The sequence below is a fragment of the Lichenostomus cassidix genome, chromosome 4A (genome assembly GCF_008360975.1).
Source record: "Lichenostomus cassidix isolate B80296 chromosome 4A, HeHo_3.0, whole genome shotgun sequence".
NCBI classification, from domain to species: domain Eukaryota; kingdom Metazoa; phylum Chordata; class Aves; order Passeriformes; family Meliphagidae; genus Lichenostomus; species Lichenostomus cassidix.
In genome coordinates this window covers 3119084-3137474 of record NC_139485.1, presented here as the reverse complement: position 1 = coordinate 3137474, position 18391 = coordinate 3119084, and the positions used below count along the sequence as shown (strand labels likewise).

Genomic DNA, 18391 nt, shown 5'->3' with positions numbered 1-18391 from the left:
GGGAAACGTGACTTATTCATGGCATTGTATTTGCTCTGCAACATCCATTTACCTCAAAGTGCAGATGTGATATGCTTTAATTGCATGGAAATGTGCACCTTTTTGCACAGGATCCTCACCTTGCCCAAGGCACAAGGCACTCTGTACTCAGGAGAGGAATCAGCCTTGTCCAGCACATGAGAGGGAGGATGGAGAATATTCCTGTTACATTTGAAATGGCCATGAGAGATCCAGGTAAACTGAATTCTCTGTCTGTTTTCCCCCCCAGATATTTTAGAATCACAGAATGGTTTGGGTTGGAAAGGATCTTAAAGCTCATCTCATTCCACCTCTGCCATGGCAGGGACACCTTCCACCATCCCAGGTTGCTCCAAGCCCTGTCCAGCCTGGCCTTGGACACTTCCAGGGATCCAGGGGCAGCCACAGCTTCTCTGGACAGCTGTGCCAGGGCCTCCCCACCCTCACAGAGAACAATTTCTTCTTAATAAATAACCCTGCCCTCCTTCAGCTTAAGGCCACTCTCCCTTTGTCCTATCACTCCATGCCATGCCCTTGTCAAAAGTCCCTCTTCAGCCTGTTTTAGGTCCTTTTAAAGCCAGATTTCTCATATGGAATTGTTCCCTGAGTGTTGCTCAGGTTCGCTTGGGTGGCTGGGGCTCTGGATCCAGATTTGCAGTGGTGATAAGCAGCAAGAACTGTAAACAAGGTTAGTGAGATCCATCTTCTGCACTCACATTTCTATCAACAAACAGAAGTGGAAAAAGCAGGGTCCAAGGCTCACAGTGAGTGCTCAAAATGTGTGGAAATATCTATTTCTACTAATTTGTAAAATAGTTATTAATCCCTGCTTGACTGAGCTTCCCAGGGCTCTGCAGGTGAGGTCCCAGTCTGAGGAGCTCATACACCACAAGAATGAGGGGAAGGACCATGAAATACACAGATAGTTTTGCCTCCAGGTCAGGGTTTGAAGTGCCACCAAGAAAAGAAAGAGAGGGAACAAGCAGAACAAGGACAGCATGAAGCAAATGTAGAAACTGCAGCTTGTTCAGTGAGCACTGCCCTTCAGCACAGAAAAATAAAGCCTCAGGAGTGGAAGAGCTGAGATTGCACAGGCACCCTTTGCTCAGGCACCTCCAAACTTGCAGGCACTTGGCTCTGCACCCTTCTCCCAACGTGTTTGGTGAGGGGATCTCTCCTGGCAGTGCCCTGGGGGCTGGCAGTGAGCAGAATGCAGGCACAAGCAGGGAACAAGCTGCTCTCTGCCTGTGCCATTCCCAGACATCTGCTGCTGTCCAGCACACCCATCCCTAATGACCCCAGGGAGCAGCTCTGCAGCCAGGACAGACGGACACTCTGTCTGTTGGCTAATTGCTGCTGCCTGCTGAATGTGCTTTTGTCCCTCTCTGCAAAGCCTTCCATTAGTGGACTGAGACATTAAGGTCCTGCAGCAGCCTCAGAGCCCTGCTCATATTTTCCTCCCTGAGCCAAATCAAGGCAAAGCTGGGCAAAGAGATTTTCAAATTTCAGTTCAGGTGCTTGTGACTCTCTCCTGGTTTAAAAAGATCATAAACTCTCCTACCACAGCACAAATTTTTTATACAATTGAACCTATATACAATTCACAAACCTTGTCTGGTGAGTTAATGTGAGATAAATTCCTATTTTTATAACAAAGAAAGAATGAGGGATGACATCATGATTTTCTCCCCTGTATTCCTCCCGTGAGATTTAACTCTGTCTTTTGCTTGGTTTGACTTCTTATTGGAGCAGTCTGTTAAAGCAATCATGCCAAACTTCATGCTGACCCTACTGCATTTAAATCTCAGGGATCAGAGCAGCAGCACAGAGACTTCTCTCCTTATGCCCAGTTTTCCTCTGTCATGTTAGGAGAAGGAATTGGATGGTGTCCTGCAGGTGTGCTTTGGTATGGATTTCCCTGCTCTGAGCCATGCCTTTTAGCAAAGCTGACTCCATAGGAAGAAAAATTGAGGCTAGAAATACATAGGAGCTTTGTAACTCCAATTTTGCCAGAAATACACTGGCATTGCTTAGGAAGTACATATGTGGGTTGGGGGTTAGTGAGGGAAGGGAGAAAGATTTTCCTTGGAAATACAAGGACTGGGGTGTGTTCCCATCTCCTCATAACGAGACACTCCTTCATTATTCATTCATTCATTTAATTTTCATTCATTCATTCATTTAAATGACTGCATGGTGAGTAGAGAAAAGCACCATGCCAAGAAACCAATATTTAAAATGCTTCTGTGGATTAGCTACCTCACTTTTTGCATATCCTGGGAGCTGGAGGGCTCTGGCTGCCTGGGATTGAGCTTTTCCCAGTGAGGCCATGACACCTCACTGTGAGGTGGTTCAGACTTCCCTCACCCAAAGATTCACCTCCAAACCTGCCCTGACAGCAGTGCCCAGATATGTTACAATGGCCTTGGAGCCTTTGGTGGGAAAAATGATCCAGAAATCTACACAGAAAAGAACAGGAACAACACAGAACCAAGGAACCTCTGATGACAACCACAGCAGAGTGGAAGGCAACAAAGACAAAAGGTACAAATGGGTAGGAGAGCAAACACACAGCAAAAATACTGAATATATTTGAAGTAAAACTGCTTTTAAATAGTTTCACAAATTAAATGGGTAAGATTTCTGTGGGAAAAAAATAGGTCAGATCATCTTTTATTAATCAGACTTCATACAGCATTCCTTGCCTTTTCAATGTGATAACTCCTAAACCCATCTAAATGTAAATATTGATTCTTAAGAGATGTGTAAATCCACTTAATCTATTACCAATTCACTACAAGAATACAAAATGGTATTCTTTTTTCTCTCTATCCTGAGAAAACAAGAGTCTTCTATTTTTCAGTGCTGAAAGAGTTCAGTCTTTTTTATTCTCATTAAGCAGGAGCAGTGCCATTTTTTCCTTTATTGAAATTACAGGAAAGCACGAAAGACCCTTGTCTGGACAGATTAAAGAAACCTGATTTGTTCTTCATTACTGACGTTAACTCCAGGAATTGGTTATTGTTCAGCCTTTCTGGCTGTTTTAATCTCCCTCTGAAAAGCTCTGCTAAGTGAGTTCATTAAAGCTCATCAGATGAGTCACCATCCTGGTGCTGGGAGTCACCCAATCAGTTAAAATCAGGCACACAATAGTTGCCATTTCACATTAAACTGTATGTTCATGCACTAAAGTCTGCTTCTGCTGGGAATCAGCACCTGATGCTCGTGGAGAAGGTTTAAAGCAGTTTCACAGCTCATGCCTGAGCTGAGTCCCTGATCACTGAATGCTACTTTTGGGTTTTTATAAATCAACATCGTATGTGCAATCTTGCCTTCAATGTATGTACACAACTTTACTGTGCATTTGGGACTGGGAAAGTCGTTTAGATTATGGCAAGCCTGAGTTTAGGAACAGCCAACGATGGAATCTTGAAGAAAAGCTTTATAAATGCAAAATCACCTAAGAGAGAAATAATTTCTCAAAAAATACAATCTTGGCATGTGCCAACCAATTTCACACAGTCTCTTTAGGCAGCTGAAGAACACCCACACAACTTAAACAAATGAACTGCTTCCTGGGGAAAACCCTTCTGACTACTGCCAAGAGAATTTTATATCTAATAATCCCTTACCTACTGATGGTCAGCTGTTGTGTGATGTTCCCATGCAATTTGCAGCATGTAAGTGTGAAGGTGAAAAGGAATTTTTGGTTTGTATCACCTGTGTTGATGCTTTGGGACACCTAACTCAAACCATGAAGCTCTCCTGAAATTCTGAAGTGCTTAATTGGTGATTTGGCCACTTTAGTGAAAGGCCATGTGTGGTTCTTTTTTGGAACAGAACAGGCAGGCAGGTGAGACATCAATTCTAACTCTAGAAACTCTCCACGACTCTAAATCAGTGCAATATGCAGCCCAGCCTTGGACTGACAGGCTCTGCAGCTCTCCAGGTGTGCCAGCTGCTGCTGAAGGAGGAGGGAGATATTTCAAATCGTTCAAGCTGCTGCAGCAAATTAGGATTCCCATTTTCCTTCTCTTCTATTACAGAATGAGTGTCTCAGTGTCACATCAATAATCCCATCAGCAGTTCTCCAAGGTCACTGGTCTACTTTCAAGAATGATTAGAAGGAGCCACTTCTGACCTGTACAATAATCACCATTTGCATTGCACAGGAGGCTACTCTAAATCTCTCTGTATATATAGGGAACATCTGGGAGCACTCTGGGCCTTGATTTCCTGCCTGGGAAATGGAAACTTCTTTTAAAATGCTCTCGGGGAAGGAGGCTGTGAGACTGTGGGTGGGACAACCTCAAGCCACAACTGCACTTCGCCAACCAGGGCATTCCTTCTCAATATTTACCAAGTGCCCCTGCAGCTTCTTGTTTCAAAAGATACCAGAATCTCCTATGCAAACACACAGAGCTTGTGCTTTTGCCTCGAGCTGCACAGTGAATTCAGACACCAAGAAACAATCACTCACCATCTTGGTGGTTACCTGAATCGGCCGGGGACTTGCTGCGGCGCATGGGCGCTGGGCTCTTGGCCGAGCTCTTCTGAGGGGTGGGGGAGGACTTGCTGCCCGTGGCACCTGCTGGGCTCCCCTTCATCACCCGGCACTCTGGGGAAACACAAAGCCACCTGGTTATGGCCCTGCTGCTCCTGCTGCCCAGGGACAGCAGGTGGGAAACACCCATGGGCAGCTCAGTGACTGATCCCCAAAGAGATGCAGAAAATACCAAGCTCATGTCATCCATCACTTGTTCTCCAGGGCAGAAAGGAGATTTTTTTAAGGGGAGGGCAAAAAGAGCAGCTCTGCTCTTCTAGAGGAGGTGCTGAGGCTCTGTAGGTGTCAGGCTGCCTCCTGGCAGGGCTCATCCCCCTTCCTGTGTCCCACCAAACATTTTCTGCCCTTTCCCTTCCCTTGGCTCTCACCAACTCATCAGCACAATGGAAATGGTCAGCACTGACTGAGGGAACAATCAGGCCAAACAAACCCAGTTAATTTGGTGTAACCTTTCTGTGAAGAGCCAGTAATGGGAGTGCTGAGTGCCCTTTCTGCAGGTGCAGAGAGCCAGCAAACAGCTAATGGTGTGATGTAAAGTCTCCAAGTGGCAAAATCTGCCCGAGGATTTCACCCAGCCAGAATCAGCCTCTTCTGCCCTCAACAAGCTGCAACTTTTCAGAAGAAAGAAACTTTTCAGAAAGCAAAGGAGACAAAATGGTTTTACAAAGCACATCCTCTGACCTGGCCACTCGTCCCTTTCAGAAAGGTTTGTATAAACAAGCCCAGCAGATTTGTGTACTGGAAGATGTGAGCAGATGAGAACCCCAACTGTGCTTTCATAAAAAATAAATAGGCCAGGAAGAGTGGAAAATGTAAACATGATCTACAGGGTCCTGCAGAGGGGAACTGAAATGCTAACAAACCTCCATGTGTCCCAGGATTTCAGGCATGCCTGATCTTCAGAAGCAGGCTTGATGTACACTGAGCGCTAACAGAAAAGGAACTTTCCACCCCTCAAGTTATTAACTTAACCCAGTTAAGAAGAAGGCAATAAAAAAGGGATTTCCTTTTTGTCAAATGTTAGCTGGTCCCATCTCATCTCCTCCAAGAGCTTGTCCTCACCAAGATGTGAAAAATGTGTCGTTTTTACAGATGGGAATGACGTGTTCCACATGCAGGCAGTTTTTTATGGAACAGTTCAGCTCAGCTCCACATGCATGGCCTGCACTGAGGAACCCCTGGAATGGATTCCCCAATGGAATTAAGGCAGCACAGAGCAGATAAACAACTGGTCAACCGAAAGCAAGTTGTCTGACCTAAATGTATGTGTTATTTAATTATATATCAGCATATCTATGAAAATGTAATTGCCTCAAATTTTTCCCCAGGCTTTCCTCATTCTCAGATAGCCAAGGGTCCATCTCTGCTCCTTCTGGATGGTTTGAGACAGAATTTTGCTGTTGGACCATGCAGCACAAGAATGTGAGGAGTGGAAGCCTTGTGCTCCAGGGATGCTGCCTGGCAAGAATTAAACTTCCAGTCAGCTTGTTTTCCCTCCTGCTAAATCGATTTTGGAAATTGTAAATCAGTTGTGGGTTTGTTGTTTTTCTTCCAAAAGTACTTGACTTCTCACAGATGATGTCACAGAAAGGCTTGTAGAGGTCCAGCACCAATATTATCCCAATTTTTTATACATGAAGAGCAGTACTGATGTTGTGAGGGGACTCAAAGGGTGTCAGGCAGCTGTGCTTAGTCACCCAGACTACTCACTAAAAAAATAAACCTGAAAAGTAAAAATACTCTATGTTACATCTTTGCATGAGGTTCCAAATTTATCTTCTTCCCAGGGGAGTCATTCCTTGGAAGGAAACCTGGCTTTTCCAGCACAGAAAGGCTGACTGAGGAATTCCTCCAGCTCAGCCCTTGGCAAGTGTCAGCACACCAAAGGCAATCCCTGAGCACTTGCAGGAGGTGGAAACCTGGCTGTGTTGAAGTTGTGTAAACAGGCCTCTAAATGTCACCAAAGTGTGACATTTCCACAATGCTGGAACCAGTGGGTACAAAAGGGACAGAGCAATGTCCTCTGGAAGGTGCTCAGCAGCAGGGATTAGAGGGTGGAAGCTGTGGTGGGCAGCCAGGAGGAAAAAGATGACATAATCCTCTCTTACGCTCTTTCTCTTTTTGTTCCCTGATGTCCTGCCAGAGTGAACATAATAACCAGAAATCCTGGTGTGTGTCATCCAAACAGGCAAGAAAAATTTCCCCATGACAGAGGAGATTTTAATAAGTGACACTCATCTGCAAAACCTCAGGATTTACAGTTCTCCTGGCAGCATCAGCCTTGGAACAAGGAAGGGTGATGGGTGTGCAATGGGAAAACAGTGCTGAGGCTCCTCATCTGCTCCCTGAGAGCTGCAAGGCTCCCCTGAAAATACCTCTGGGCCCTGCAGCTTCCTGGTGCCTTCCCAACAGCAACCCTGGCTGCATTTTGCTGGAGAAATCCAAGCTGGAAAAGTGAGCAGTGAGCAAAGTGTGGGCAGAGCTGGGCTCTCCATCAAGATCTTCTGCCAGGACTACATCCAAACTTTTACAGCGTGGAACTCCCTGTGGAGCTGACTCAACTGCTGAGTGGGAAAAAACACCCTGAAGTTCAGGTTACAGATCGCTTCCCCAGCCTGACACAGGCTTTATTCTCTGCCTGCAAAGTCTCAGCTGAACCTTGGAAACTTTCTTTGAATTACCCCAAGATGATCAAATGGGTTCATCTGGAGTACACGGGTCAGAAGTACCAGCACTAAAATAAAATCAGGCTTGCAAAGGAGTGATAAAAAACACAGTGTTTGAAGATTGGGGGCTGCTTGACTTCCTGGCATACAGAAAAATCCTCTTTGGTCCTCAATACTGAGCCAGTTTGTGGCATACAGGACAGGATGGGACTTGTACTCCTCATACAGCACACCAAGAGCTTTGGGAAGTGAGCTGAAATGCTTGGAGACCACATTTTCTTTTAATTTAAATGGTTTAAATGATCAAAGTGACATTCATTTCCTCTTGCTGTCCTCACTGGCACCTGCAGACAGCGAGTGCTGTTGGTGGGTGCAGTTGCAAGCTGGGGTGGGTGGTAAGTCCCACAAGCAAATTCTGTATATTCTGTGAAATCAAAGATTTCATGGCTTAATTGATCATAGAGACTCACATTATTACAGACTTCTGCAGGCAGTTGTAACAAGGAAAAATAATGGTGCTGTCCCAGTCATGTCCCCCAAAAAGGGAGTTACTGCCCTGCTTTTTGAATCAACAGAAAAAAAGCAGTGGAAACATGAATTTTGTAAAAAACTCTTGCTTGTTCCTGTTTTTAATATGCACATGTATACCTGAGGATGATTAACTCTGAAGAAAAATGCACCTATCTGACTGTAACTGGAGAAAATTGAAAGTAAAAACACTACCAGATTTCACAGTAAATGTCAAAATGCTGTAGGAATTAATTTATTCCGACTTGGGCTACCTCAGTCAGTATTTGCCTGATTATAATATCTGCTGACTGGATAAGAATCCCAAAAGGATGTTAAATTCCACGTACCGGGTGTTAAACAGCAGAACAAAAGCATGCAGCATTATTATCTGATACAAGCAAGTGAATGGAAATCAAATAAAACCCCAGTGTGTGTTTGATGTTACCGCTTTCATCCAGGGAAAAGTCATCCTGTGCATAGCGGAATTTTTCTGGACCACAGGCGATAAACACATCATCATCCCCAAAGAAATCATGGAGACAGGTCACCTACAGAGAGAGCAAAGTCATTCATTTTAGTTTTAATTGACAACATTCTGATGTGGCTTAGCTTCCACTGGAGCAGAAGGGGGAAGCCTCTCTGCTGTTCCCCCATCCCATCTCGATGTGGCCCTGCTTTCCATGGGGCTGCTGCTCATCACACAATTTCCCTGGGCAAGCCAAGCCTAACAGAGTTATTAAAAAACCTTAAAAAAAAAGCAGAGCAAAAAACCCCAAACAACTCCCTTGTAAGCTCTGTGAGGTCTGGCATTTCCCACCCAACTGACAGAACACATCAGTCACCCCAAGGAATGACACAGCTGCTTCTAAAATAAGAGCTGAGGTGCCCCTGGTGCCACATTGGCAGGGCTGTGACACCACTGCCTGTGCTGGGGAGTGTCTCGGTACCTACAGAGCCTAAAAACTCAAAGAATCGCCAAGAAGGTGAAGCATGGCTGGGCCCAGCAGAGATGTGGAGATGTGACTCCTCCTGAGCAACCCTGATGATAAATTTTAAAGCCAAAAGGTGTCTCTGTGTTCTCGATGGAGAGACTCAAAGTACGACTGGACAACTTTCCCACCCCAGCACCATTTAAATCCACATATTTACTGCAGATGTTGAGGCAGCCTCTCCCTCACTGAGTGCCTTGCTCCTCTTTTTTGCCATCCTCCACAGGAGGAAGTTTTATCTTGCAGTACCTGGAGCTCCAAACTGTGTCTTGTTTTCCAGAATCAAACAGGAACAAAGCACAAGATGTGGGAGCCTCAGACCCACTGATTTAATCAGAGAACTGATACCTGGGAGTTTGGAAATATGAAAATTTCCAGGCTGCTGGGAGGAGAGAAGTTTAAAATGCCATCAGGCTGGGAGTTCCTCCTCATATCATCTAGCAGAGATGTGCAATTCTCTACAGATAATGGTCTTGTTTTAAAAATTCCTAACACTACCCTGATATTCCAGCCACATAGTGACCAAATCTTGTGTCAGGACCAGCAAAAATGCTCCTCTGCAAACACCTCAGTGTGGAACAGCTCCAGCATCAGCCAGCCTGGGGCAGCCTACACATCTGAGCATCATGCAGAGCTGGGTGGCTTTGTAAAGTTCCATTTCACCAGAATGCCATTCCAAAAGAGCCTGAGGTTGGCACTGACATTTATACTGGAGGAATGAGGCTGAGAGCTGGTGCTGGTGAGCAGTGTTTCACCGTGGCTGGGCACTGGAAAGGACTGGAGAGAGCACTGGAAATAATCATGGGGGAACTCACTGGAGGCAGAGCTGAATTCCCATATCTACTGATCTCTTTGAGCTGGACTGTGAAAAGTTAATTTCAAGCTCTAATAAATCAACTGTTAAGAAGGCTTTTGGCTATCTTAATAAGGCTCAGTATTTCACACTGGTTAGTATAATGTATAATTAAAGCACTGCCTATGAGTGCCAGCACTGGTTAGGATGCCAAACCTCAGTGAAAAGCCTGTTCTTCACATTGTCATGACTTTCAAAATGGAGCAGAGGATGAAATCTGCCATGGCTTTGATCAGAGTTAGAATTTGCTCTGCTAACTCCGGTGAATTCCTATTTCTGTCTGCCTAAAATTAGGTTGAAAATAGCTAATGTTATCTACAGAGAATTCTCCCAAAGAAAAGATGACATTTCAAACCAGCACTTGGTATTACAGCCCTCCCCCGATGATGTGTGGCACTGATTCATTTGCAAATAATTGGGTTTGGCTCCATCCAAGTTCCCATCTGAATGCTAAGCACTACACTTATGCCATTGAAAAGGCCCATGGGTTGCTCTGCTCCACTGTGCTGTTAAATCTGTGATCTAAAGTTGGATCAAAAGGCTTCAAAAATTTCCCAGCCTTTTGCACGGAATCAGAAAGAACCTACAGATGCTTTTGTAATCTCCAGGTCAGAAGTCAAAGTGTGGATTTTGTCCTTGACTGCCTACAACCACCCTAAGCAAGAAGAAAGTCCAGGAAATCAAGAAAACCTTCAGATCAAGGGTGTAAACATGATGGAGAAGTCCCAGCGTGCCCAAGGACAGGAGCCTGATTCCATGTCAGGCAGAGATGGTTGCAATTCACTTTTCTGCATTCCAGTCCCTTCAGAGAGCAGTTATTATATGTATTTTGTAGTTATGAACACCTGGCTGGACGAGCACTGAAGGCTGGTAAAGAATTAGATAATTTTCTTGTTGAACTCTGAATACTCAGGAAACAATAACTTCTGTATTTGCCTTATTTGTTCCTTTTTGGTTTCCTGTGTAACTTCCACTTTTAAGAGCTCACCACAACATAGCAGAAAAGACAACCAAAACCCAACCCTTCTCTCCTTAAATAGAGCAAAACATTGCAAAATTCAGTGAAAAAATGATGTCCTGTACTATGGGGCCATAGCTCTGTTGCTTATGTTCACCATGTGTGTGGTATTTTCTATTTACCTTTTGTTTATTCAGCTCCAACCCTTGATCATTGCTCTGTGTCCCTGCAACATGGCCCAGATGGCTTCCTGTCCACAGAAAGTTGTTTGAGTAAACTTCCTTTGGGAAAATATGTGATTTCACTGCGGGATCTGCCAGCCCCAGAGCCAGCTTGTCTGAGGGGTGCAGGGAAAAAAAGAAAAGCACCAGGAGGAAGCTCTGGATGTGCTCATCCCTGAAGGAGATGGAGCTGGGAAGTGAGGCCATGCTGGGATAACTGGTTTGGGACCTTATTAACCAGGATGGAATGTTTAAGGGTTGGTCTTGACAGGCAAGGCCAAACCTCTCCCTGCATTAATGTTGTAGGGGCTTTTAGTGACTCCCAAATAACATTATTGGTCTTCTTCTCTCCATTCTTCAGAAGTCTTTTTCCTTCTGTTTTCTCAGTTAAAAAATAAAATAGTAGTACAAGTCTCCCCCCAAGCAGTGTGGACTTTTTGAAGGTATATTTTCTGCTTTAGCTTGCTCTGATTTAGCACTCTAATTATATAAAATAATTCACCTGGAACACCATGAAAACCCTGAAAGAAGATTCATATCAACAAAAATTTACCCCAGATGATAACCTGAGAATCACTGTTTTAAAATGCTGTGTTTTGCTTTTAGCTGTACATTTATTAAAGCACAAGACAAAACCCAATAGTAGCCAGATAGTGCAAGAACCAGTGCTGCCACCTGAAAATGGTGATTTTGTTGGTGACTGTTATCATGCACCCTCAACAATGACACCAGGAACCAGCAAAATTGGAAGATTTTGTCTTTTTGTAGTTTCCAGTCTACAAGCATTTTTCATCTCTAGTGAAAATTAAACTTGTGTATACATCTACAGTAGACAAGATAAATAGCATTGATTTCCAAGCATGCCTTTGTTTAAGGGAGGGTAATATTTAATTTGAAATTCAGGATTGAAAGGACAATATTGACTTGGGAAAGGATCATACTGCATGAAATGTTTGCTCTTCAATTCCTGTAGCTTAAGCAATTCCAATGAAGGAAATCATATCTTCACACTCCAGTCGATGAGGCACAAATTTATTTCTTACAAAGTCATTATTTCTAATAGATTTGATGGTAGCATTTTTCTCAGTGCCAAAGTTTGAGCTTTAGAAACCTTTATCATATATATTAGGGAAGGAATAGAAGGCTGTAGAGATTAACAGTGATTTTAGGGTACTGTTTGCAATTCCTTAGGTTTTCCTTGTTAAATTAAATCCTTCTCTGCTTATATGAGGAAAAAGCTTTCCTGAGAGGACAATCTTGCTGGGATTTCCAAGAGGGGATTTCTGCAGTGACAGTCCATCAGTGTCTGCTGCAGCAATTTTAATTGCAGAAAGGAAAAGCCACAGCCTTGTGAGAGCTGCTGAGCCCCTGCCTCATTTTAATACAGCACTTGTAGAGCTAAGCATTTTTCAGGATTTTGACAAAATGGAGCTGATGTGAGCTCACAGTTTGCTGAAATGTCTGTGATGGTACAGACAGAAATTCTGAGTTCACCTGGAAGAGCAGCAGGAAACACACAGGTTCTACACTGGCACAGCTCAGCTGTCCTACCTTCCTCCAGGAGGCACCAGCAGTATTTAGAAACTGTCAATTATTAATAAATAAAACAATTAAAGAGAATTAGAAACATAAAGCTGGAAGACTTCATCCGTAGCCTGAATCACCCAGCAGTGCAGAGCCTGGAGTGCTCTGAAGAGTTAGGATTACCAAGTTCCTTTTGCCCCTCTCACCCCCTCACTGTCTCCAGCACAAACATGGTCCCAGCAGTGACAGAGGGTGAACTGAACTGTCCTCTTCACCCTCTAAAGAAATGTCATCATCAATTCAGAAAATGCTCCTATTTCTACTTCTCTCCCTCAGTCACAGAGACTTTGGTAGCTGCTCTCTCTGCAATATCCCTCCCCTTTAGGAATTCGTAGGAGTTGTATACATAGGTAGCTCCAAAGTCCCTGCATTTCTCCAAATCTAATGGTTATGCTCAAAGAAAACAGATCTCCACTTGCTTTCTTTAAATAGGTTTCCAGAGGTCAGAACAGGAGGAAACTGATCACAGAAAAAGCCAAAAAGGGCCAAAAAGACCACAGAGGACAATTGCATTCCATACACATGGAAAGCCTGTAAGAACAGAGCTGAATTAAGACACACTCTTTTTTTCTAGGCTGCTTTGATGAGTGCTATCAAATTGAACACTTCCAATCACCTGTTAGCTAAAGACAATGAATGTGTTTTAGATGCCTGCTCCTGCCCTTTCTCTCTCAGCACTAAGCTGAGCAAGTCAGACTAGCAGCCAGACAGGTACCAAGAGTTAACTGAGCTGAGAATATCACTAAAATCTGTTTAAACTCTGTTTTAACTCACACCAGCAATCGGATGGATTTAGTTCTACTCCAGCACCTTTACTCCAAGCCAGCTTGGCAGTGGCCTGCTTGTTTTGGGTCTGAGGAGCCAAAGGGATAAATCACAAAGGCAATTGTGCTTTATGATGTGTCACTGGGGTGTTTGCAATCAGCAAAGCATGGTACAGAAATCAAACATGCTCAGATTGGTCCAGGGGAAGATTCAGAAGGAATATGGGAATTGATGAACATGGGGAGTAAGCTCTTCACCACACATCCACAAAGAAAAAGATCTCAGAAGACTGAAGGGGTTAAGGGAATGCGATGGAAAATAAAGATGTTGGTATTGGAATTCACAGCACTTAAATTTTTCTTTTTAACAGTCTGAAGACTGCAAGCCCAAAGCAGACACTGAATTGATTTACATTTTATTAGATTCTGGTTTCCTGCATTTAAAAATAAGAGATGTTTGGATTCAATTATTTCTTTAAAGTATGCACACACCCACTCAATACATTCCACATTTGCATTCACAGAAAGACAATTACTTATCTGCTTTCCTGAAAAAATACTGCTTAAAAGTGATAAGCAATAGAAAGAGGAGCAGGAAAAACACAAATAATTAACATTCCAAAGTGGACCAAGAGCACTCCTGCATGCCCAGACTATGCCAAGTGTGTGCACTTTGGGGAAGCCTTCTCCAAAGAAGAGAAAGTTCTGGGCAAGTCAGGATGATCAAGTTTTTTCTTTGATGCAAGAAATAATCTTTACACCTTTCTGCTGCTGAAAAATGCAGATCCTCCTAATTAGACTGCATAACTCCAGCAGGTTGATCATGGGTGCTTTATGCCCACTTCATGAGACAACTAAAGCAGAGTAAGGACACCAGCTCCTAAACAATATGCATTATTTCTAGAATAGGCATTTGGGATGCTTATTTAAGTGGAATAAAAAATATTCATGCATGTATGTCTGCAGCAGCTTGTAAGACTCCATGCATGAAGAAATGCTGATCTCAAGGGGCTGCAGCACACAGTGCCTGTTTATTTAAGTATTGGAAATGGGGGAGTTTGAAACAGAATGGAATAAAAAGCAGGAGGGAAGAAGGTCAATAGCCAAGCTACCCAGCAGGAATGTTAAAGCTGAATTTTAATATAGCTGATGAATTAGTGGTGCTTCCAAACTGTGTGAAATCCAATTAGCCTCTGGAAGAAAGGTTAGTTTGTTATCCCCATTCCCTATACATATGGAGGAGACTATGAAACAGATATTCAGGCTGTTGATTCTTTTTAACCAGAAGAAAGGCTTGCTAACTTGCATTCATAAGGGTATTACACTGAGGATAAATGTGCTGTGAAGTCTGGGGGAACAAAGAGCACAGCCATCCAAACCAATATATAAAACATTACCAACTTCTCCAGTTGGAAAACCATAAAATGAGAAATTCTGGGAGACAGATTGACTTTGAAAGGAAAGATTTCCAGTACAAATAGCCCCAGAACAGGTAGCAGTTAGGAATTCAGAAAACTGACTCCTACTCAGCATCCCCTCATCAGTCTTGAGATGAAACAGTAGTTTGGGATGACAGAAGAGCATCAGAGACTTTGGAAGTAGCACAACTTTATGCCCAAGGTCAAGTAACACTACTGAAATGGGAGTCTTCAAAGTAAGGACACAGGGAGCCTGTCAAGGTGAGGCTGGAATATCCATTAATGGGATTTCCAACTCCAAAAAAAGTCCTAAAATCTATAGCTGTTGCTGATCCTGTTGTGCACAGTTTCCTAAAAGCAAAATGCTGTTGTTCAGCTTCGTGCAGGTCTGTCTTAAAGGAGGCACTGACAGTGATGAGGAGACTCTGGGAAATGCTCTGCTTAAAACACAAACACAACACATTGTGCCAGGATGGAGTGGTTTGGGACAAAACTGATGTGTTCATGCATTTCCATTTTCCAGGGATAAATCCAGTGCCTTCAAACCCACCCTTTTCTGCCTAACTACTGCCCAGCTCGTGGCCAGGGAAGGAGAGGGAAGCATCCCAGCACAGTGCTTCCCAGCAGAATAAATGCCTGGGAAAACAGATTTCATTAAATAGCTGGATTTGTTCTACAGCCTCTGTGATGTGGTGTAAAGAGACATGAGAGAAAATTCTGCCTTTGATAGTCACCCAGAGTGACAAAGGAAATTCCATTAAATATGATTCAGTTTCCACATGACACATGGATGTGTTTTACTCACTGAGGCAGCCTCTCTGAGAAATGGAGTTCTTTGAGGTTGTCCTGCTGACATCAGTAACCTCCTCCCAAAATGAGTGCTGGGGAAAAACGAGTGTCAGACTTGCTGTTTTTATCAGTGCACAAGGAGAGCTGGGGACACCTCGGTTCAGGTGTCAGAGCTGCCTTGGAAGAAGCAGGTTTGGAGCTTCTGTGTCACTCTGGCACAGCAGCACAATGACACACTGCCCCAGTGACACCCTCGTCCTCCCTGGCACTCGTGGCACACGGATTGTGGTGATTAGGATTAAGTAAATCACAAAATAAACACAAATCTCACTTTAAAAGACACAGCGGCCTGGCCTTGTTTGGCCTACGCAACCTTATTTTCAAGAGTGGGCAAAAAAAAAAAAACCAAAACAAAACATCAAAACACAATAAACCAAGAAAGCATCAGGATAAATTCTTTCCCTCTGTCTTATTTACAACTGGTTTTGTACTCCTCTGTCCCTTCCTGGACTCCCCAGCCCAGGGAAGCCACTGGTACCATGGGGTTTGGGCCCCAGTCCTTCAGGATGGTGAGGAGGGCTGGGGCACAGGGACAGGATTTTCCCTCTGTTTTACACATCTGTAAAATCCTACACACTTCCCCATCGAGGGAGATGTTCAGGAGTTGATGCTTTTACTTCCTGCTACCAACCTGAACAGAAAAAAGACACCAGGATGAAGTATTCAACCTCCTAATTCTTCCTAATACACATCTCCAAACCTGGTGAGGGACAAACTGTCTTGTCCTCCAGCAGAATAAATTCATTTACAGCCCATGTGTCCAAGTCAGCCTAATTCTTGAATTACAGGAGAAGATGCAACTGGTCTGTGTCCAATTAACACTGGCTTTGCATTTAATCTTGCTCAAAGCATCAATGCTGTTGCTCAATTCCTTAAATATTCTGTCAAGCCTCCTAGAGGCATTTTGACTCGTTAAATTTCAGTGTTTGCCAGGATCTTCATTACACTGTTAATTCTGGAGATTAATGGGAATTAAAAATGGTGGCCTTTAAAAATTAAATTGTAACAGATGCTACACGAAATCTAAAGGAAAGTAACAATTGCCATCAAGCTGTTCTTTCAGGGAGCTACAATTTCTTCCTTAATTATAATTCTGAACCTGTTCTTTGTGTTTTGGGAGATATCATGAATTTACAGCAAATGCATATCCTCTCCCTATCAGAGGAGCTTTGTTTTCACCTTAATTTCTGTTAATCTTGGAATAAAGCTATTAATTTTTTTTCCTAATTAACAGGTCTTTTAAACTCAGCTGACAGCAAACAGAGTAGTGGAAAATTCAGCATTATGTCCTGAGCTAAACCATATTAGGGTAGAAATTAACTGTGTTAAGCAGGCTGGGAGATAAAAATACTTTGTATAGCACATGCAGAGAGGCTGCTGAAATGGATGTCCCAAAGCCTTTCACATGAAAATGCCTTTTTTTGCCTTTTTTCTGAAATGTATTTGATCCCTTCCACACCTACAGGACCAGTGACAGGTTCTAGCTTAGTGTGCAGCAACGTTAATGGAATAATTGATGCAGGAATAGTGAAATAGATGATGTGTAAAATGGCAGGCTGCATAATTGTCTGGAGTGAGTTCAAGTATTTCTGCAGTGAAAAATTGTCCTGTTTTACACTCCCATCACGTCTCCTTGCTGCTGCGTGGCGAGCAAATTTCATTTGGAGATGATCCCAAGATGCAGTTGATTTACTGGCGGGATTCCAGAAGGCAGGAGGTTAAAACCTTCCTCCCCCAACCAAACAGCACCTGGGAGAGGCATTACAGGGTTCACACTGGTTTGGGGAGTTACCACTCAAATTACACCGTGGTCATAAACACAGAGCACATCAGGGTGGATCTGTGCCATTGAGCTGTGACAGAAGGGTGGCTGATTGGGAAATAAAGATATTTCTTCTTAATATTTGACCTTTCTTTGAGAAATATAAAATATTATGTGATGGAAGGGGGGGGAATGGCAGGAACATGAGTTTTTAAAATCATGATGCAATCAATTTCTGCTCCTGTGAAACATGCAAGGGCCATTACATTTGCATGGCATTTCTCATCAAATCAGTTGTAGACTACTGAAGCAATTAGAAACTAATTGCTATGAGATTCCCCCAAGAGATATATGATGGAAACAGGAGGAGGTGGCCAGAGACTTACGAACAGCCCTATATCTGTTTCTTTGCCAATCTCTAGGAAACAGCACATTCCACTTCTGGAGCAGTGCAGAGGTGACTGTGAGCTCACAGCTCAGCCTGCTGCAGATGGCTGCACACACTGACATTCCCTTTGTGTGCTCTCTGGGATAATTGGCTATTGCTTTGCTGGTTTGAACCACAGAAATCATGCATCTGCATTTTTAACTCCTCGGTCCACTGCTGCATGAATTCATCAGCTCTTTACCTGTCCTTCACTCTCCAGCTCTTCCCCAGCCCTCACCCCTAGAGACTGTCATTTCCATGATAAATGGATCATTTCTGCTGGTGTGAAGGACTCTAGCCTGGCCTCTCCAGCCACAGACAGGGCTGAGCTGGTCATTCTCAGTTGCACTCTGATGTGAGGCAATAATGAACACAGGCAGCACCTCACAGTGCTCTTCACCTTTCCAGGGGTAGATATTGTAGATTTTTTCCTCCCCTGACCCCTCCTGCTGGTCCTCACCTCTGCTCAAAGGAATTTCTTGTTCCTTGCAGGTTTTGAGTCAGCTTCTGATCTCAATTATGCCCCCAACAGCCCTGGGTCAAAGCATTCTGCATCCTCTGTACCCGTGGAGATCAGTAACTTTGCAACTACAGTTAAGACAAAGCGATGTTAAATAACCCTTTTTTAGGTTCAGCAAAGCTGACACATTAATATCCATTGAAAGATGTAGGTGTTTTGTTGGGTTGACTTGCCCATGTGGGGTTTTTTGCCTGTTTCAGGGCTTTTTAGTTTTGTTGTGGATGTCAAGAAAGAAACAAGGTTTGTTGTCTGTTCATGATGGAAATGCTGCTCATAGATAAACTGATA

At 43.6% G+C, this 18391-nt stretch overlaps 1 protein-coding gene across 5 annotated transcripts in view; it reads right to left on the bottom strand.

The window, feature by feature from the left end:
• Nucleotides 1-18391, bottom strand: part of DCX (doublecortin) — a 72527-nt gene that overhangs the window by 13723 nt on the left and 40413 nt on the right. For 3 of the 5 annotated variants that reach the window (XM_085060087.1, XM_085060089.1, XM_085060088.1), the window contains 2 exons: nucleotides 8204-8306; nucleotides 4499-4636 (listed from right to left, as the gene is read on the bottom strand). In XM_085060087.1, coding sequence (XP_084916213.1) covers nucleotides 4499-4636; nucleotides 8204-8306 — 241 coding nt within the window. The remainder of the gene's footprint in view (nucleotides 1-4498; nucleotides 4637-8203; nucleotides 8307-18391) is intronic. The other 2 variants (XM_085060091.1, XM_085060092.1) reach the window with 1 other exon arrangement.